This window comes from Neophocaena asiaeorientalis, unplaced genomic scaffold (assembly GCF_003031525.2).
Source record: "Neophocaena asiaeorientalis asiaeorientalis breed wild unplaced genomic scaffold, Neophocaena_asiaeorientalis_V1.1 scaffold779, whole genome shotgun sequence".
NCBI lineage: Eukaryota > Metazoa > Chordata > Mammalia > Artiodactyla > Phocoenidae > Neophocaena > Neophocaena asiaeorientalis.
This window is the reverse complement of record NW_020171983.1, coordinates 409,299-426,520: the sequence shown is the minus strand read 5'-3', so window position 1 is coordinate 426,520 and position 17,222 is coordinate 409,299. Positions and strand designations below refer to the sequence as shown.

General features: G+C 57.9%; 1 protein-coding gene across 1 annotated transcript in view; it reads right to left on the bottom strand.

The window, feature by feature from the left end:
* The window catches only part of CACNA2D2 (calcium voltage-gated channel auxiliary subunit alpha2delta 2), a 112,183-nt gene that overhangs the window by 8,969 nt on the left and 85,992 nt on the right, over positions 1-17,222 (bottom strand). Inside the window, exons 4-22 of the mRNA XM_024746606.1 lie at positions 14,733-14,777; positions 11,143-11,284; positions 7,794-7,925; positions 7,543-7,600; positions 6,558-6,608; positions 6,327-6,426; positions 6,066-6,224; positions 5,721-5,828; positions 5,545-5,623; positions 4,903-4,952; positions 4,624-4,713; positions 4,342-4,413; positions 4,062-4,136; positions 2,760-2,834; positions 2,609-2,680; positions 2,450-2,521; positions 2,281-2,342; positions 1,295-1,371; positions 84-104 (exon numbers count right to left, since the gene is read on the bottom strand). Coding sequence (XP_024602374.1) covers positions 84-104; positions 1,295-1,371; positions 2,281-2,342; positions 2,450-2,521; positions 2,609-2,680; positions 2,760-2,834; positions 4,062-4,136; positions 4,342-4,413; positions 4,624-4,713; positions 4,903-4,952; positions 5,545-5,623; positions 5,721-5,828; positions 6,066-6,224; positions 6,327-6,426; positions 6,558-6,608; positions 7,543-7,600; positions 7,794-7,925; positions 11,143-11,284; positions 14,733-14,777 — 1,540 coding nt within the window. The remainder of the gene's footprint in view (positions 1-83; positions 105-1,294; positions 1,372-2,280; positions 2,343-2,449; positions 2,522-2,608; positions 2,681-2,759; positions 2,835-4,061; positions 4,137-4,341; positions 4,414-4,623; positions 4,714-4,902; positions 4,953-5,544; positions 5,624-5,720; positions 5,829-6,065; positions 6,225-6,326; positions 6,427-6,557; positions 6,609-7,542; positions 7,601-7,793; positions 7,926-11,142; positions 11,285-14,732; positions 14,778-17,222) is intronic.

The window sequence follows — 17,222 nt, the reverse complement described above, 5'->3', positions numbered from 1 at the left end:
GGGCAGGCAGGGGGGCAAGCAGGGGCCTGAGGGCAGGGGGTGGGATGGGGAGAGGAGGGTGCACTGGTTCTGAAATTACTTGCCCTTCAGTTTGCTGATTGGCACTGGGACAGTCCACCAAGAGAGAAAGCGAGGAAAACAAAAACAACACAAACACAAAAACAAACGAAAAGGGGGAGGGGAAGGGGAGGGGCACAAACAATATTTTATTCAATGGCTGTTTGAATGAAAATATTGTGTCTCATCATCATACCGAAAGGAAACTTCTTGCAAAAAACGACATGAGAGAGAAAGAGAGAGCGAGAAAACTCAAAGGAGATGAGCCCCAGTCAGCCAGGCAGGTGGGGGGCGCCCGGTGGGGCCGGAGCCCCAGCCTCCCTCCCAGTGACCTCGGGCGGTGGGCAGGCGGGGCCACGGGCTCCAGAGGCCTCTGGGGGAGGCCCAAGGTGAGCAGGACATGCAGGGATGAGCCACAGGCAGAGGAGCAGGAGAGGGAGGGAAGGAAGGAGGAAGGGCAAGAGACAGGGAGGGTGGGGGAGGCAGGGATGAAGGCCCGAGGAAGGGAGCAAAGGAGGGGAAGGGGTAGGAGAGAAGATGGAGGGAGGAGAGTGTGAAAGGAGAAGAGAGGGGGAGAGACTGAATGGGGAGTGGGAGGGAGGGGATGTGGGAGAGAGAAATGGAGGGAGTGAGCAGAAGGAAGAGGGAGGGAGAGAAGGTGCGGGTGCAGGGAGGGGAAAGGAGGAGGCGGGAGGGCGAGAGGGAGCGGGAGGGAAGGAGGAAGGGCAAAGGGAGAGAGTGAGGGAGCAGGAAGGCGATGGAGGCAGAAGGTGAGAGAAGAGGTGAGGAGGAAAATAAGGGAGGATGAGCGAGGGGGGACAGAAGAGGGGGCAGGGTGGAGAGAGACCCGGGGGTGGTGCCACAGCGGGAGAGCGCTGCGCAGGGAGCAGGGGGCAGGAGGGATGAGAGGAGGGGGTGTCTTCCAAGAACTCAGCCCCCAGGCGTGTGTGGGGGAGGCAGGCTAAGGAGGGAAGACACGGAGGAGGAGAAACCAAAAACAGAACCTCAATGGAAACCATGAGAGAATGGTCTGGAACCAAATCTGAGAAAAGGCAAGCATGCAGAGTTCCACAGACTTTCCGATGGCTGGTGTCCCAGCCTGCGGGCGCCTGGGGGGCGGGCAGATTGGGCAGGAGGGGCCGCCTGGCCGCAAGCGGCTGGCTATGCTGCCTGGGGCCAGCCAGGGTGCGGGGCAAAGGCGGGGGTGCAGGGCGCAGGCAGGGGCCGGGCCACTTACACTTGACCTGCAGGATCTGGTCACTGAGGTTGGCTTGGAGGTAGAAGGTGCTGTAGGGCGGGAGCACTAGCCCTAGGCTGGGGAGGAGGGGATGGGAGGAGCACAGGTCACTGCTGGAGAGAGGCGGGCCCCATTGGCACCCTCCTCCCCACGGCTTTGGAGCTGGGTGAGAGGCCCAGGCTGTGGCATCCCCTCCCCCGACCACCAGGGACACCTTTCCCTGGTTAGCTGTGAGAGATTCAGGGCCTAGGGGCCTGGGCCCTCCACTTCCCAAACTCTCCTGGAGGCCTCAGAACTCCCAGCCCAAAGCAATTCCCCATCCCACCCCTCGCCCCAGCGGCCTCCCCCAGCACACCACCTGCCCAGCCAGTCTCCTCCAGCTGGCCAGCAGCAGACTCACAGGGTCAGAATACTGTCAGTGAGGTAGGCTGTGGGGATGGGGGTGGGGGTGTTGCCATGAGAGCGGGGTCCTTAGTCCCCAGAGACTCAGGCCATGTGAGAGCCAGCTAAAAGCAGGGCTGGCACTATCACAGTGAGGGGCAGTCATGGGCTGGTGCTGGAGTGTGAAGGAGACCAGCTCTGGGGGCACGCAGAAGACAGTCAGTACACTCTCTGAGGCTGCGACAACTGCTGAGAGCAGGCCGGTGAACGTGCTGAGGATGACATCCTGCATGCACACATCCAGGGATACAATCCAAGGTGGGAGGGATGTAGAGAGGGTGGTGGGGAATGGGGAGGCATCAGATGCACTGTCAGGTCTCCACTGTGCGCTCCCAGGAGATGCTGCTTGTTCATGAAGGGCCAGCGAGGGACCCTTGGGACTGAGCACCCAGGAGTGAGAAGTAAGCAGCCCTGGCTGCTGGGGCCCCACTGGGATCGTGGTCACAGCCACTGAGAACTGGCACACGGGGGTGGGGGACAGAGGGGCAGCTAGGGCTCTGGGGCTGCCCTGCCCCTCCCTGCCTGCCCAGCCTGGCTCCACTCACCTGTAGTTGGTGCTCCTTATAGGCACCCAGGTGTAGTTCCGCATCACCTCGTCTATGTACCTCTGGGAGAAGAGGCTGGGTCAGGTGCTTGGGGTAGCAGGCTGGGGTGGAGTGGGGGGTAGGAGGGTGTCCACCCTGACCTTCTGTCCCCCTTCTGTCCCCTTCTCACCTCATCCAAGGACTTGACCAGCGTTCTGATCTGTTTGTGGCCCTTGTTGCCATCGATCATGCTCCGACGGATCTGGAAGGGTCAGAGACGTGAAGGGTGGGGCCCCTACCCTTCTCTGCTCTGGATGCCCGCCCCCATCCCTCCTCCTCTTCTCCTTACCTCCTCCTTGTTCTCATCCTCCAGCTCTGCATCCAGGAAGTCCAGGGTCACAGGCTCCCGGAAGTTGGTGGTCTAGGGGAGGCAGGGCAGGAAGTCAGGACCTTCTCTCACAGGGTTTACCCCCCATCTGCAGGCCACCCATCTGGCTCACCTGGGGCTTGAGGCTGGGGTGCAGCAACACGTAGCCATTCAGGTCAATGGCAAACACGTAGCCGTTGGCTCCAAGCTGGGGGTATAGGTAGAGGGGCTTAGGGCCTGGAGGGTTGGGCAGGGATTTCCTGGGCTCCAGAGCTCTTTCTCATCCTGCCTCCCACGCTGCTGGGGGGTGCCATCTGCCTTCCTGGGTCAGGGACCCCAACATGCCGCTCGGCCCCAAGCCTACCTCTCAAGCCAAGTCCAGCAGGCTGGTGCCCCTCATGCACTAGCCCTGGCCCATGCTGGCCAGCTCTGTGGGACCTTAATGTGATTTGGCCTTCTCAGCCCCTCCCCCGGGTTCTCATGGCGCTATCAGTCAGCGGAACCTCTCCACCTCCGCTGGCCCCACAAGGCTGCTGTTGCCCTCCCCTCCTCTCCCCACTACGGCCTCTTCTTGGTCCCCATCTTGGTGGACCGCAGGGGGACGAGTGTACCCTTGGACTACCTGGGGTGTCCCTTCCAAGTGTAAGGGAAAGAAAAGCAGGACTCTGGACTCACCCCATACCTCTCTGAGGCAGTTTTCTCACTGCAGATGGAGGCCAAAGACTTGGGGCCTTCATGTGGCTCAGGTTTAAGCATGCTGACACACATCTCCCAACCTTTTCACAACCAAGTCCCAAACTCTTTGCCATAGGCCCTGGGTCAGCCACACTGATCTGGCCCCTTCCCTGGCTTATGATTCTGTTTTTCACCTTCAGGCCTTTGCCCAGAGAGTTCCCTTTGCCTCCAAGGTACGCCTTCACCTCCTTTCTACCCAGGACACTCCTGCCTATGTGACGGACCAGGGGTCGACAAACTAGGGCCCATGGACCACATCTGACCCGCTGCTGGTTACTGTACTGCTGTGAGATAAGAATGGTTTTTACATTTTTAAATGATTGAAAAAGAGGGATTTCTATTTCATGACTTGTGAAAATTATTCGAAATCCAAATTTTAGTATCTACAAACAAAATTGTATTGGAACATAGCCATGCCCATTTATTTATGTTTTGTCTCTGGCTGTTTCCTCAATGCAGTAGAATTGAGTATGAGTATGAGTATTTAGGCTGGCAGAGACTAAAATATTTATAATCTGGCCCTTTACAGAAGTTTGCTGATCCCAGTTCTAGGCCCAAGATCACCTCCTCTGGAAGCCTTCCCTGACCGCCTGAACTCAGAGAACTCCACAGAGGTGTGGGAATCCCCATCAGCCTCTGCTGAGCCTGGCTTGTGTCCACAGGAGAGGCGGAACAGGGAGATGGGCAGGTAGACACTCACCGTGTAGTTGGGAGTCAGCCTCTTGATGTCATTCAAAGCCACGTCAATGCCCATCACGCCCAGGATCAGCTGGTTCTGGGAGCAGAGGCAGGGGGTCTGCAACAGGCTCAATTCCATGGGGGGAGCCACCGTGCCCAACTGCCCATGCCCATGGCCTCAAGCTGCTGCCCCTGTCCAGTTGAGAGGCCTGCCTATCCGCGCTCCATCCCAGACCTGTTTTGGGCATGCACAGCTCTCGAGACCCAGGCATGACTAGCCCTTCCCCAGTGGGGAACCTCACCTTCTTTTCCCCAGGGCCATCCTGCGTCAGGTTGAAAACAGGGAGGGTCCCTGTCACCACCAACCCCAGCCCCTGAAGGGAGAGGAGGAGGATGGGTCAGACTCCTGTGGCCAGCCATGCCCCCACCCTGAGTGTTCAGAGCAGGGGTGTGGGGACAGGCCACCTCTCTTTCTCCTCTGTTTGGTTTACCACCATAAGGGGGCCCTCATGGGACCTGACCCTGTGGGCACATCCTGGGGGGAAGGTCACCAGCCCCACCCCTTCCTTGCCCCGAGGCCTTACCAGTGCATCCTCGTACACGTTGGTCCATTGAACCTGCTTGGCCTCCTTGCCCGCCAGCACCATGGGCCTGCCCAATACATCTAGATATTCCTGGGGAGGTGGTGGGGGCAGGGGTGGGGCGTCATGAGTCTGCCCCTCCCACTGTATCTTCCCTGTCCTGCCTCCCCATGTGTCAATTAGCCACCAGGGGGCGCTCTCATCACACAGCAGCCCATGGTTCCCACGACCCCGCGAAGCAAAGACAAGGGGCTGGGAGGAGGGGCGCCCCCACAGTCTCACCTGCGTGTTGATGCGAATGGCACCGATGGAAGGGATCTCAAAATAGTAACCTGTGAGGGAAGGGGAGGCAGAGGTGGGCCTGGGTGCTGCTTGGGATCCATGGCACAGGAGGCCCTGTACCCTGGGGTGTGTCTGCAGCCCTGACTGGTCTCTTAGGTTCCCTCTCTTTTCGGTGTCATTTCCTCTGAACTCATGTTCCTTTAGTGCTCCCTGCCATTACCCTGTGAATGGGACCAATGACATGGAAGGGGCTGTGAGTGTAGGGGTTTAAGGAAGCACAACTGGGATGAAAGGAGGAGCCTGAGGCCTGAAGTCCCTCATTCTAGGATGGCAGTGACATTCAGAGTCCACCTGGAGGCCAGGCCCAATTGCATGGAGCGTTGGATTGACCAGAAAACAGATGCAGGAGCAGACAAGCTAGGGACAGATGAACAATGGACAGTCAGATAGGTGGAAAGAGGCTGAGTCAGATGGACAAGTTAGCCACCTAGAGAGATGACCAGTCACATATACAGAAAGACAGACACTGGATGAACAAGCAGCTGGAAAGCTGGACATATGAAGGACACGTGGACAACCAACCCAATGGATTGGCAGAACACGGCAGGCAGGCCCTGTGGCAGTGACACCCGGACAAGGTACCTTTGTTGGTGCAGGCCATCCACTGCAGGGGTGTGACGTCGTAGTTGTGCTGCCCCACGGAGAAAGTAAACACGCGCACCTGTTTGGGGCTTGAGGTTACTGCCGTGGCCGCCAGAGGACAGCCCTCCCCTGTACTGGGCCAGGTCAGGGCAGCCCCCACCTGGGCTGAGCCTCACCGTCCGGTTGGGCCAATTGTACTTCTCAAAGACGTCCTGTACGCGGTCCTCACCACCGTCCGTGAACATCATGATCATCTTATTGCAGTTGGCACGAGTGATGTTGGACTGGGCAGGAGTAGGTGTGGGGTCAGGCAGCTTTCAGCCCCTCCCTGGTCCACAGGTGGGTCTCCTTCCCCGGAATGGGCCTGGCCCTCTGGCTCCCCTACCCCACAGTTGACAGTGCTATCTGCCCAACCTGCCTGTTGGGTACTAACAAGGTCATCTATCTTGATTTCCCTGGTGTCACCAAGCCTGGGCCCTTGCCTGTCCCTGGCCACCCGTTCGCCCACCCAGGGGGCTCACATTCTGCAGCTGATCGAAGGCATACTCAAAGCCGGCCTTGTAGCCTGTGGTGCCCTTGGCCACCATGCCCTGCACAGCTTCCTTGAACACCTTCTTGTTACGCACGTTGGCCTGAACCAGGTGTGTGAAGCATGACACAGGCTGTGCCTTTTCATTGAACTGCAGGGACAGTGAGAGTGGTGAGTGGCCTCAGGCTGGCCTGGGCATGCAGGGGTTGCATGGGGCAGGAGGGAGTGCCCGCCTACCGCCCTTGCCACTCACGGAGGCAACGTTCACATAGTCATCATCGGAGAGTGTGTCCAGCATCTCACAGACAGATGTCTTCATCAGCTTCAGGGTCAACCCGCTCACGCTGCCACTCCTGGGGGGTGGGTCACGGAGGCGTCTGCTCGGCCTCAGGTGTTCTCCTGCTGCTTCCCCATCATGTTCCCCAGCAGCATATTCTAGTTCCTAGCCCCGCCCCCACCCCACCCGCCAGCATCGCTCACTCACACATCCACGATGATGACCATGTCCTTGGGCGACGAGGCCCCCTGGATATACCTGCCCAGGAGAAGCCTCAGTTAGGGCCAGCCTCACTGAGACCTTGTGGGTTCTTCCTTCCTTCACCCACATACTGATTCAACATGTTTCTTTTTTTTAATTTTTTTTTTTTTTCGGCACGTGGGCCTCTCACTGCTGTGGCCTCTCCCATTGCGGAGCACAGGCTCTGGACGCGCAGGCCCAGTGGCCATGGCTCACGGGCCCAGCCGCTCCACGGCATGTGGGATCTTCCCGGACCAGGGCACGAACCCGTGTCCCCTGCGTCGGCAGGCGGACTCTCAACCACTGCGCCATCAAGGAAGCCCAATTCAACATGTTTCTATTGAGCATCCATGGCATGGGTCAGACAGGGTTCTAGGCACTGAGGACACCGCATTTAATAAAGCAGACAGTCCTTGCCCATGGCATGAGTGACCTGGTCCCCCAACATGTGAACAGCCCCAAGGAGGGGTGAGCAGGTGATCCAGAGAGGCTAGGAGGCCTGTTCCATGGCCTCAGTGGCTTGTCATTTCCCCTGGCCCAGGCTGAGGCACCAAGGGCAGAGTCATAGCTGCGTATGGGATTGAACAGGTGGCAGAGGAGGAGGCCAGGGAGTACTGCAGGAGAGGCAGAGCAGAGGGTAGGGGTGTCTAGGGCTCAGATGGGTACAGCAGGGGCCGGCCAAACCCACGGAGGACATACCCACCCTCAGGAACCCCCACTAGCCCAATCCCTCAGTCCCGAGGGGGTGGAGTGCCGGGCAGTGGACAGGGGGCAGAGGCAGCTGGGAGGCCTGCCTGGGTGATGGGATCCATTTTCCAGTGGCAACGATGTGTGAAATGAAAATTGGATAGAGCTGGCTGCGCCCTGCTTGGAGGCCTGGTTATCGGGATGGAGGGGAGCAGGCGGGAGAGCTGAGGGGGTGTCCCTGCCCAGCCCCTCCTTGCTTGCTCACCAGGGTCTCCTTCGGACATCGTACAGGTCGATTTTCTTGGGGGCTCGCCATGGGGTGGCTGTGGGAGGAGAGGAGGTGACTGGGGACAGGCAGGGAAGGGCATGGGGCTGGTAGCAGGCCTTGCAGCAGTGGCCAGGCCACCCCGCAACCAGCAAGGTGACCGTCCCGCCCCACGCACCCCAGGATGAGGGGGCAGGGAGATGGAGGAGGGTGGGGTGCTGAGTGGACTGGGGAGATGGGCTAGTGCTCACCTGGATAATAGCGAGTGACTCCCGTGGCACTGCCGAAGACCTGCCACAGGAGTGTGGGGTCCCGCCTGCGGTTCTCAATGAATACATTCTCCAGGGCCTCTGTCCAGTTGAGCTCATTGAGGATGACGGTGGCTAGGGGGGAAGCAGGGGGCTGGGGTGGGAAGCGCTTCGGCTGTTCCCGCGCTGAAGCTCATCACAGCGACACCCATGCATGTGCCTCTCACTTAGAAAGCCTCACCTGCTCTCTGCCTACCCAGGTCTCCCTCACTTCCCAGGGCTCAGCTGGGGCTGCACCAGCTCCTCCAGGAAGACATCCTTGTTCTCATCCCAAGAAACAGCTCAGCCTGCCCTTCGGCCAGGCTCCACATGATCAGGCAGGGCAGCTGTGGCCTGTGGCCCCTGCGGAGGGGCCACCCAGGTGGCAGGGAGCTATGAGCTGGGATGCCCATCCAGCCTGCTGCCTGGAGCTTGCGGCTGGTCCCCTGGGAGCTCACCCACTCAGCATGCACTCCGGGCTGCAGCCACAAGAAAGCAATTAAGGGCTCAATGACGGTGCTGGAATTATTCAGCTATTAAGGTACCTGATAAGCTGGAAGCCACTCAGCTCCATGATTAATCAACTGGGGCCAGGAGCAGGCAGGGGTGGGGGCGGGGGCTCTCGGAGGGACACTTTTTTTCACACACACACACACACACACACACACACACACACACACAGCCTGCGCTTGTATACTGCATGCAGGTATACAACAGGTGTACCTACATCTAACCTCTGTGTTTCCAGCCGGATGTGTCATCCCCTCACCCCCAAACCTACCTGCCCAGCAGCCTCACTGCTGCCATGGGCACAGGGTCACACATGCTCATACCTACACACCACTCTGCCCTTACAGGAGGACACCAACAGGTCCTGCTTTCACAACCCCCCACCACAAGTTACCCCACCCTCCCCCTCCCTCAACCTCTGTGGCTACACAGGTGTGACGCCCTGGCCAGACCTAGCCCCCCACACACAGAGCAAGGCTTCTCTCAGATGGATGGACTCCATCCATCCGGCAACCCGGGCAGAGACTTGGGATGGCTTAAGCAGTACGCAGCCCCCCAACTCAGGACAGCCCTAAACCTGCCCAATGTGTGTGTGTGGCACATGCTCTCACATGTGCAGTGTACCTGTCTCTGCGTGTGGGAAACTCAGAAAAAACAGCGGGAGTTGGATACCTGCTACTGCCAGGCCTCTGTATCGCACCCCCTCCCCTGGGGGCTACTTCTTCCTCCAACTTCTCCCACCTCCTTTCTTTCCGGGTGGAGCCCTGACACCATCACCTCTCCCTGAAGATCCACTCCCCAAACGGGAACCAGAGCACGTCTTCCAAAGGCTCTGCTCTTCTTTTCAGAGAAGAAACCCTTAGAACAGATGAAGAGCTGTGATTTATTTTTTACTTTATTTTATTTTTTGGCTGCGCCGCCTGGCATGCAGGAGCTTAATTCCCCGACCAGGGATCGAACCCGTGCCCGCTGCAGTGGAAGCGCAGAGTCCTAACCACTGGACCGCCAGGGAATTCCCAGAGCTGTGATTTAAAGATACGAATGCTCCAGGCTCGGCCCACAGCCTAGGGGGTGACAATATATTCTGGGGCATTCTTCCCTCTGCTCTCTCTCTCCAGACTGGGGGGCCTCTGCTGTCTTGTCTGCTGCCTAGTCCTCCCCCTCTGCTCTCACTCCCTTCTCTCTGGCCCTGCAGCTTCCCTTAACTGACCATAATGTGAAAACAAAACACATTTCTAGCATTGGCTGTGCCTACTGAACAGTATGTTATGGTCCCGTTCCTAATTTAGAAACTTAGTGAGTTGTACAATTTCTATTTTTCTCTTTAAGGAAAAAATAAAGTCAGGCTCTCAAATGTTTCACACAGTACTGTCTGCCATGGGAGAGTCTGCCTGGCAGGTCCCACCCCTCACTGGACTTCAGTTTCCCCAACTGCACATGAGAGGCTTAGAGCAGACAGACCATTCTGGGAGCCCCTCTAGCTGCTGCTGGCAGAGGGGTGTCCCTGACTCAGGTCAAGGGCCGAGAGGAGACCTGGCTGGGCTGTCCCTTCAGGTAGCCATGACCACATGCACGCTCACGCATACACTGTGAGACACGCTTGTGCACACACTACAGCCCCCCACCTGGAAAGGGCGTGCTGCTCAGCCCTGTGACCACACACACACACTCATGTGCCCACACCCTCAGATCACACTGAGCTTGGAAATGGGGACCATGCCCCTCTCAGGCAGGCGATTACAGATTTAATTAAAAGTGACACAGTAAATAAAAAACATATAAAATGTAATTTGTGTGGGTAGCGAGGGGTGACTGGGGAGGGCGGTGTGGTTCCTGTTTTAATTAGCGTGCCTGCCTGTGATAGTGCCCCTCGACTGGCTTGGGCAGGTGGCCTGTGGGTGGCCCTTGTAGGGTGTGGGGGGCATCCACCCTCACTCCTGCCTGAGGCTGCCCAGAAGGCCCAGGAGGGGCCTCCCTGAGAACCCTGGAGGATTCCCTGCTTTCTGAAGTTCACGCAGAAGTTCTGGGACCTTTGCTTCAGGAACCTCCACCCAGTGGGCCCCTTGGATTCTGAGGCTACCCTGTAGGTGCCCATAGAATTGTGTCAGAACCAAGAGACTCCGGGGCCTTAAATCCTGCAGCTAGGGTTCCCCATTCACTGTTTGACTCTTGGCCTCTTCTCCCTACACCTCCCAAGTTCTTCAGGAATTTCATCCTCATGTCTGACTCAAATCCTTCTAGCTGTAGTGACCTGGTTTCCCCATTGTGCAAAGCTATACTGTCCCTGGAGCTTGGCATCTCAACCACCCTCTACTCAATCCCCCTGACCTCCATCTCCACCTCCCCCTGCTCACCAGGGAGAAGGAGGGAGGTGTTACAGGGTTGGTGTCTGTGAATGAGAAGTTGCTCCCTGTCCTGTGCCCATCTGATGTGGTAGGTCCTCAACCCTTCCTGCATGGGGCCAGGGAATGGGAGAGGGTAGGGAGGAGCTGCTCTGGGGACAGGTGGGGACTTGGCCCAGCACGTGGGGGAAGAGTTGTGTGCATGCATTTGTGTGAGCCCGTACATGCATAGGGGTGAGAGGCTCGGTGTTTTGTGTCTTGCTGAGAGTTAGCGTGAGGCTGTGCCTGAGAGTGGCTCGATGCCTGCATGTGGGCAGGTCTGAGAGGTGAGCATGTGTGACCCTGGGTGTAGGTAGGGGGCTGAAGGTGGATGGGCACCTGGGACCTGGCAGTGCCCAGGCAGTGGGCCTTGCCCCCATGGTGGGTGGGAAGGGCTGCTCCCGATCACTCTGCACACTCACAGCCTTTGTAGATGTCCGTGGGGATCTGCACAGCCGTGTATGAATAGTTGACCTTGTTCTTGAAGTTTGAGTCCTCAACGAAGTCCAGCCGTAGGGTGCTGGCCTTGGACCCCCTTTCCACATCCTCACTCTCAGGGTCGTCCTGTGGAAAGGGACCCCCAACCATGGCAGTGTCAGGGCTGGGAAATGGTGGAGTGGGGTTGGATAGAACTGCAGGCAGGGGGGCCAGAATCTAGGAGATAGGGGCATCTCAGAATCAGAGACTACTGCAGAGACAGAGAGATGGAGAGACACAGGGACAGAGAGACATGGGGTATGGACCCCTTGCCTGGAAAGCCCGTGACACCCACCTGCCCCACCCACCATCCCCACATTTGCTAAACCCAAATTCCAGAGCCGAGACCAAACCAAGCCCTTCCTCACATCCTTGAAAACCAATTATCAGCGAAGGAGGCAAATCTTGGAGCTAGAGAGGAGTGGGCTGCAGACACCCTGCTCATAAGGACTTGCTCTGTGTCATCACAAGGCGGCCTCAGCACCCCGTCACAGGAGCTTTGCAACATACACCCCACAACTTGGTCCCACCTATCCCCTGCATGGAGTTCCTCTGGCACCAAGGAGAGGGCCCTAGCCCCGTCTGGGGGAGGGGCACCACCCCCTGCAGCAGGGTGGCTCTAGGGGCTGAGTTGGAGAGCGGGGAGTCCGTGGGAGAGCTGGGCTCGGGTCGGGGCTAGCACTGAGACCTGGTAACATCCAGAAGGAGGGTCTGTGGTGCCTGCTAGCAGACGGACTATAAAGGCCCCCACTGACTTTCTAAAATGAGTTGCAGCCGTCTGACAGGTGCCAATTACAGCATCGCTCGGCCAGGCAGGCTGGGCATGCGCCGTGCGCCCCTGCCCACCACCACAGGCTGGCAGGAGTGGGTCTGCGACTATAGTGTTGATGCCGCAGCCGAGGTGGGGGGTGGGCAGGCATGGGTGCAGGTGTGCAAGGGGGAAGGGAAGATGGAGGTAGAAAGTGAAGGGGAAGATGAAGAAAAGCCGGATGGGGAGGCAAGGAGAGATGGAGAGCCACGCGAGGTAGGCGCAGAGCTGGGGGTCTTTGTGCCCTGGGAGGAAGGAGCATAAGCAGCTGAACCAGCCACATGTTCCCTCACTGCCCCTCAACGCCCCTGTGACCACCTTCAGCACCAGGCTCAGCTCATTTCCTCTCCCCAGTGGATCTCACGTGACGGCCGACCCCACTGCTCACTGGGTCCTGGTCACACCCCTCATGTTCCTGCCGCCAGGCTGTCTGTCTGGGGAAAGGGTGATCGTGCCTCCCCACCCAGCCAGCTGTGCTGTCACCACCCAGGGAGTGCTCTGGGTGCACCCTCAGGCCTGGGGAATGAATTACTGCCTGGATGGTGGGTGCAGCTGGCTGGAGGGCCTGCAGCAAACACCCTTTTCATCTATCTCTTCAAGATTGGATTTTGTAACAGCAAAATCCAAGCCATCTACTGCCCTGCCATTGCCCCTCACCCAGTGTGCCACCGCTCTGCCCACCTCGGCACACCCTAGCCTCCTAGAAGCTCCTGGATGCTGGGTAAAGCTGGGGCAGGCAGCTGCTGAGCATGGAGGCCAGAGCAGGGAGCCGGCCGCCCCTGAGGTGTGAGCCACTCACGTTCTGCTGGGAGGAGGGGGAAGTGCGGAAGAAGAAAGCCCCCGAAATGTCAGCGGCAGATGAAGGGCGCTGGAAAATTTAATCTCCCAACTTTCCCAACTAATGTGACATTTGGATTCTGTTCTGATAAGCTATCAGCTGGCGAACTTTTTCCTTCCTTCTTTCCCTCCCTACCCCCACCTTCTGGCTGGTAATTTAAAAGTAAATGGTCTAGAAAGATCTCTAACTGTACCTCTGGCAAAGATTAAAAAAACAAAACAATGTTAACAGGCAGGAGAGTTGGGGAATGTGTGCGTGCTGATATTTATACCGGGGCTGGGAGGGCTGGGATTTCGGCCTAACCGACCCTGGCCCAGCCCCACCCGGGGTGAATCTCCCTCCCTGTGCTGTCCCTAGCCCCCCCAGCAGATGTCCAAGGGGCTGGGGGCAGGGAGTCAGTGATTTAGAGCCAGGGGTTGGGGGCTGCTGGGAGCAGGGAGTCCAGGGAGGGGGCCGGGCACCAGACTGGCCAAGGAGACCCCTCAGTGTCACCCCGACGCCCAGGGGCTTTGTACGGTGGGCAACTGCAGTCTCCTGGTTTATATTTAATGCACTGATTGCTAAAATTACAGCCCGCTGCTGAGGGGGGTAAGGAATTAGATTCAGGGTCTAATTAAAGGTTTGTTCTTCATTTGAATTTCAGATTCCAGCTTTAATTTTAGCAACTTCTCTGGGAGCCACGGAGGCTCAGCCAAGGGGGAAGCACACCTGCTTTAGCCCACCCACCCCTCCTTCTCTGCGGCCCTGCCTGCCTGCCCTCCTGAAGGCTCACCAAGGCCAGCCTGGTACCACAGACCCTCTGCAGGAATCCCTTCCTGCCTGCCCACCTCTTGGTGCCACTGGATACCTTGTGCTCGCTCCAGGCAACCCCCCAGGCCAATAGGCCCAGGAGTGGGAGTCTAGCTGTTGGGTCTTCTGCACCAGTCAGCACAGGTGGGGCCCCAGAGACTGAGTTGTGACACCTCTGTTTACAGAGGAAATAACCAGGTTCAACTACTTTTGCCTCAAAAGCAGGCAGATGAATTTGGGCCTTGACAGGTTCACCAAAACAATCTGTTCCATGTGCCCTGCACCCTCAGACACTCTTGTCTCCTCTGTAGACCCCCTCACACCCCAAATGGTCACACTTTCACGTGAGTCCTCTGGTGACAGGGACCTCTCTCTGTCACAGGGCCACCCAAGCAGACGTGAACCAGTCAGTGAGGCAGAAGAGCAGTGTAGCTCTGGGTTCTCCGGTCAGTCCCAGCACCACCACTTCCGGGGTGGTGACCCCTGATGAGTCAGAGCCCTCTCCTTCATCTGAAGAACAGGCACAGGGACTGGGCTGCCTCTACAGCTGGGGTGAGACTGACTTAGCCCAGGGCCAACACTGATCATGGGGCCAGACTGTGGGGTGGTCAGCACGCGGAAGCCACTTTCCCCTCACCACAGGGAAGGGTACCTGCACTCACCTGAAACACACCTGCATCCCGGCCCCACCTGCCTACCTCCAGGAAGCCCTCCCCACCTGCTCCCTCTCTCCCCTACTCTTACAGCACTCAGCATCCCTCTGTCCTCCCGATGCTGGTACCTGAACTGACCTAGGGGAAGAGGTCCAAGAGCCTCACCACCCTGCCCTGGGATGGGGCTGGGCCCGCCCCACACTGTACAGTGAAGCTGTGCCCCTTGGTGCCACAGAGACACAGCCCTGGAGGGGTCAGGGCCTCTAGGGAATTGTGGGAGGTGTAGGGCAGGGGCCTGTGCAGCCACAACTCTGCAAGGCCAAGCTCAGAATGCTGAAGAGTGCTGAATTCTAACACTCATTTTACAGCTGAGGCCATGAGGTCCCAGAGAGGGGGGTGTGGCTCTGGCAGCTCCCCATCCCTGCCAGCATGGGTGGGGGCACTTACCAGCTCAGCGTCGGCCTTGGCGTCATAGTACACTATGTCTTCCTCCTGGTGGGGAAGAGATGCCTCATCACTCATGGTCTCCTGAGGTGCGGCCAGGACCCCCAGCTCTAAGGCCTGGAATGGCCCCCTCAGATTCCTCTGGGGCAGAGACCGTCCCCTTACCCATCCAGAGCTGCCATCCAGGGAGGGCTGGATGAGTCAGGCTGGATGCCCCACCCACACCCCAGCCAGACTGTCCTCAGGAGCTCTCACAGGCACCAGGAGGATGTGGTACCACCGATCGGTACCCCTGGGGCTCCCTGACTCTAGGATCAGGGTCTCTGCACTGAAGCCCTGCTGGGAGGTAGGGTTAGAGCCAGCCTATCTGCAGAGACTCTGGCTGAGGCAGTACCAAGGGAGAATTGAGGAAGATGGAAAAATAGAGCCGAGTCTGGGAAAGAGTGAAATAATGACTCGACACCGCATCTTCCAATTTCTTCTATTAAAAAGCCTGCTCATTACGAGCATGTACTTATTAATTATCTGTGATTTGTTGTGAAATGCAAGGGGGTTTACACAACAGGAGCAGGAGAAAACAAAGCCCGGCCCCTGTGCCTGCCTCCCAGCCCTTGCCTGCCTTTGCTAGCGCCGCGTGTCCTGGCCTCGCCCGCCTGCCCGCCGCCTGGGTTCTCAGCCATCTGCACATCATAATCACCGGCCACCCCAGGGACCCGTAACACAAATGGGCTAATTTCATGTTTAATGATCTTTAATCAGAACTGAGCATGGCTGACAGCGGCTGCCAGAAGGTAAATCTGGTGCCATCAGGTGCCACCCGCTCAGGAGGGGCCACCCCACCCCTGCCTTGATAGGCCCTAAGGCCAGGACACAAGATAGGGCCACTGTCCGAGTCACCCTCCCCTGGTGCTCCTCAGCCCTGTTTTGTACAGCAAAAACCTGCAGCATGGCCCCGGAAGTCCCTTGTTCACTGGGAGCCTGTTTCTTTGTGGTCTGCAAATGGGGGTGATGACCAAGTGTGCTCCCAAGGGTCTGGCTGTAAAACAGCAAGCACAGAGCCAGCACTTACTCCATGGTGGGCCTCCCCTTGCCTGGGCCTGGCTGGGCCCCATGTACTGTGTGATCGCAGGGCTGCACTGTTCCCTCTCTGAGCTCAGGCTCCTCATGGAGGGAGGGACTTAGCCTTGGTGATTGTCCAGGTGCTGGGTCTGAGGCCACGGTTTGAGGTGGTCGGTACCGGGGCTAGTTGTGGGGAACAGTCATGGGTTCTCTCCCACCAGAGGTCTGGGGGGTGCAGGCCACTGGCTGGACCTATAGGTATAGTCCAAGCATTCTGGAACATTGACTACAGGCCTGGCGCTATGCTTGGGCAAGACCACACCTCCTGATGACTGAAAGACCAAAGTTTCAGTCCTGTGAGGTATCTGCTGTGTCCAGCTAGGCCTCACACGCACTGCGGTACAGGGTTCTCCCAACAGCCCTATGACCCCGTTATACAGATGAGGAAGCTAAGGCAGGGATAAAAAAGGCGTTGCACCCCGGCTCCATTCTGCCTTCTCGACTCATCTCCAACCCCTCCCACACCTGCCCAACCACCAGTCCAGAGAGACTGGAGCTCAGGTGGGCCCGGGGTGGGGGTGAGGGCCGGGGCCCAGGCTCCAGGGTGCTCAGCCTTTCCCTGGGCCCAGCTCTGACCCAAGCGCGTAATGAAAGCTGACATTACATCAAACACAATAAGGAGTTTCGGTTGATGAAGATCATTCCTGAACACACAAACCTATTAAACCGAGGGGAAAAAATATCAATTCAACACAGTCGCTGGTGAAAAGAAAATGTGATTTGTTATCTAAAAGGGGGTTATAAACCCGGCTCTGATGCTCTTTCCCTCTGTAATGAAAATAGGCAGGCACAGTGGGAGGACTGCAGATTAGAACATAGGGCTTCACTCACCAACTTTTTTTTTTTTTTTTTTTTTTTTTTTGTTTTTTTTTTGCGATACGCGGGCTTCTCACTGTCGTGGCCTCTCCCGTTGCGGAGCACAGGCTCCGGACGCACAGGCTCAGCGGCCATGGCTCACGGGCCCAGCCGCTCCGCGGCATGTGGGATCTTCCCGGACCGGGGCACGAACCCACGTCCCCTGCATCGGCAGGCGGACTCTCAACCACTGCGCCACCAGGGAAGCCCCACTCACCAACTTTTTAGGCAAATCTGCAAGGGTGGGAAAGGGCATGGGTGATGGGTAGGGGTCGGTGGCTCTAGGCCTCCAGAGTGACCTTCACAGTGACCCTCCTCTGGGCTCTCCACACAGACCATGCCTGGGTCCTGCCTGACCTGGGCTGTCCCTGGGACACCTGGCATTCACTTGGGCCACCTGTCCAGCTACTCCAATGGCTCCCTTTGTCTCTTTGTCCTGCTGTTTCATGGACTCAGTGGAGGATGAGATGTTGGTGGCATCAGTGACACAGGGGGAATGTATCACACAGAAGGATTTTA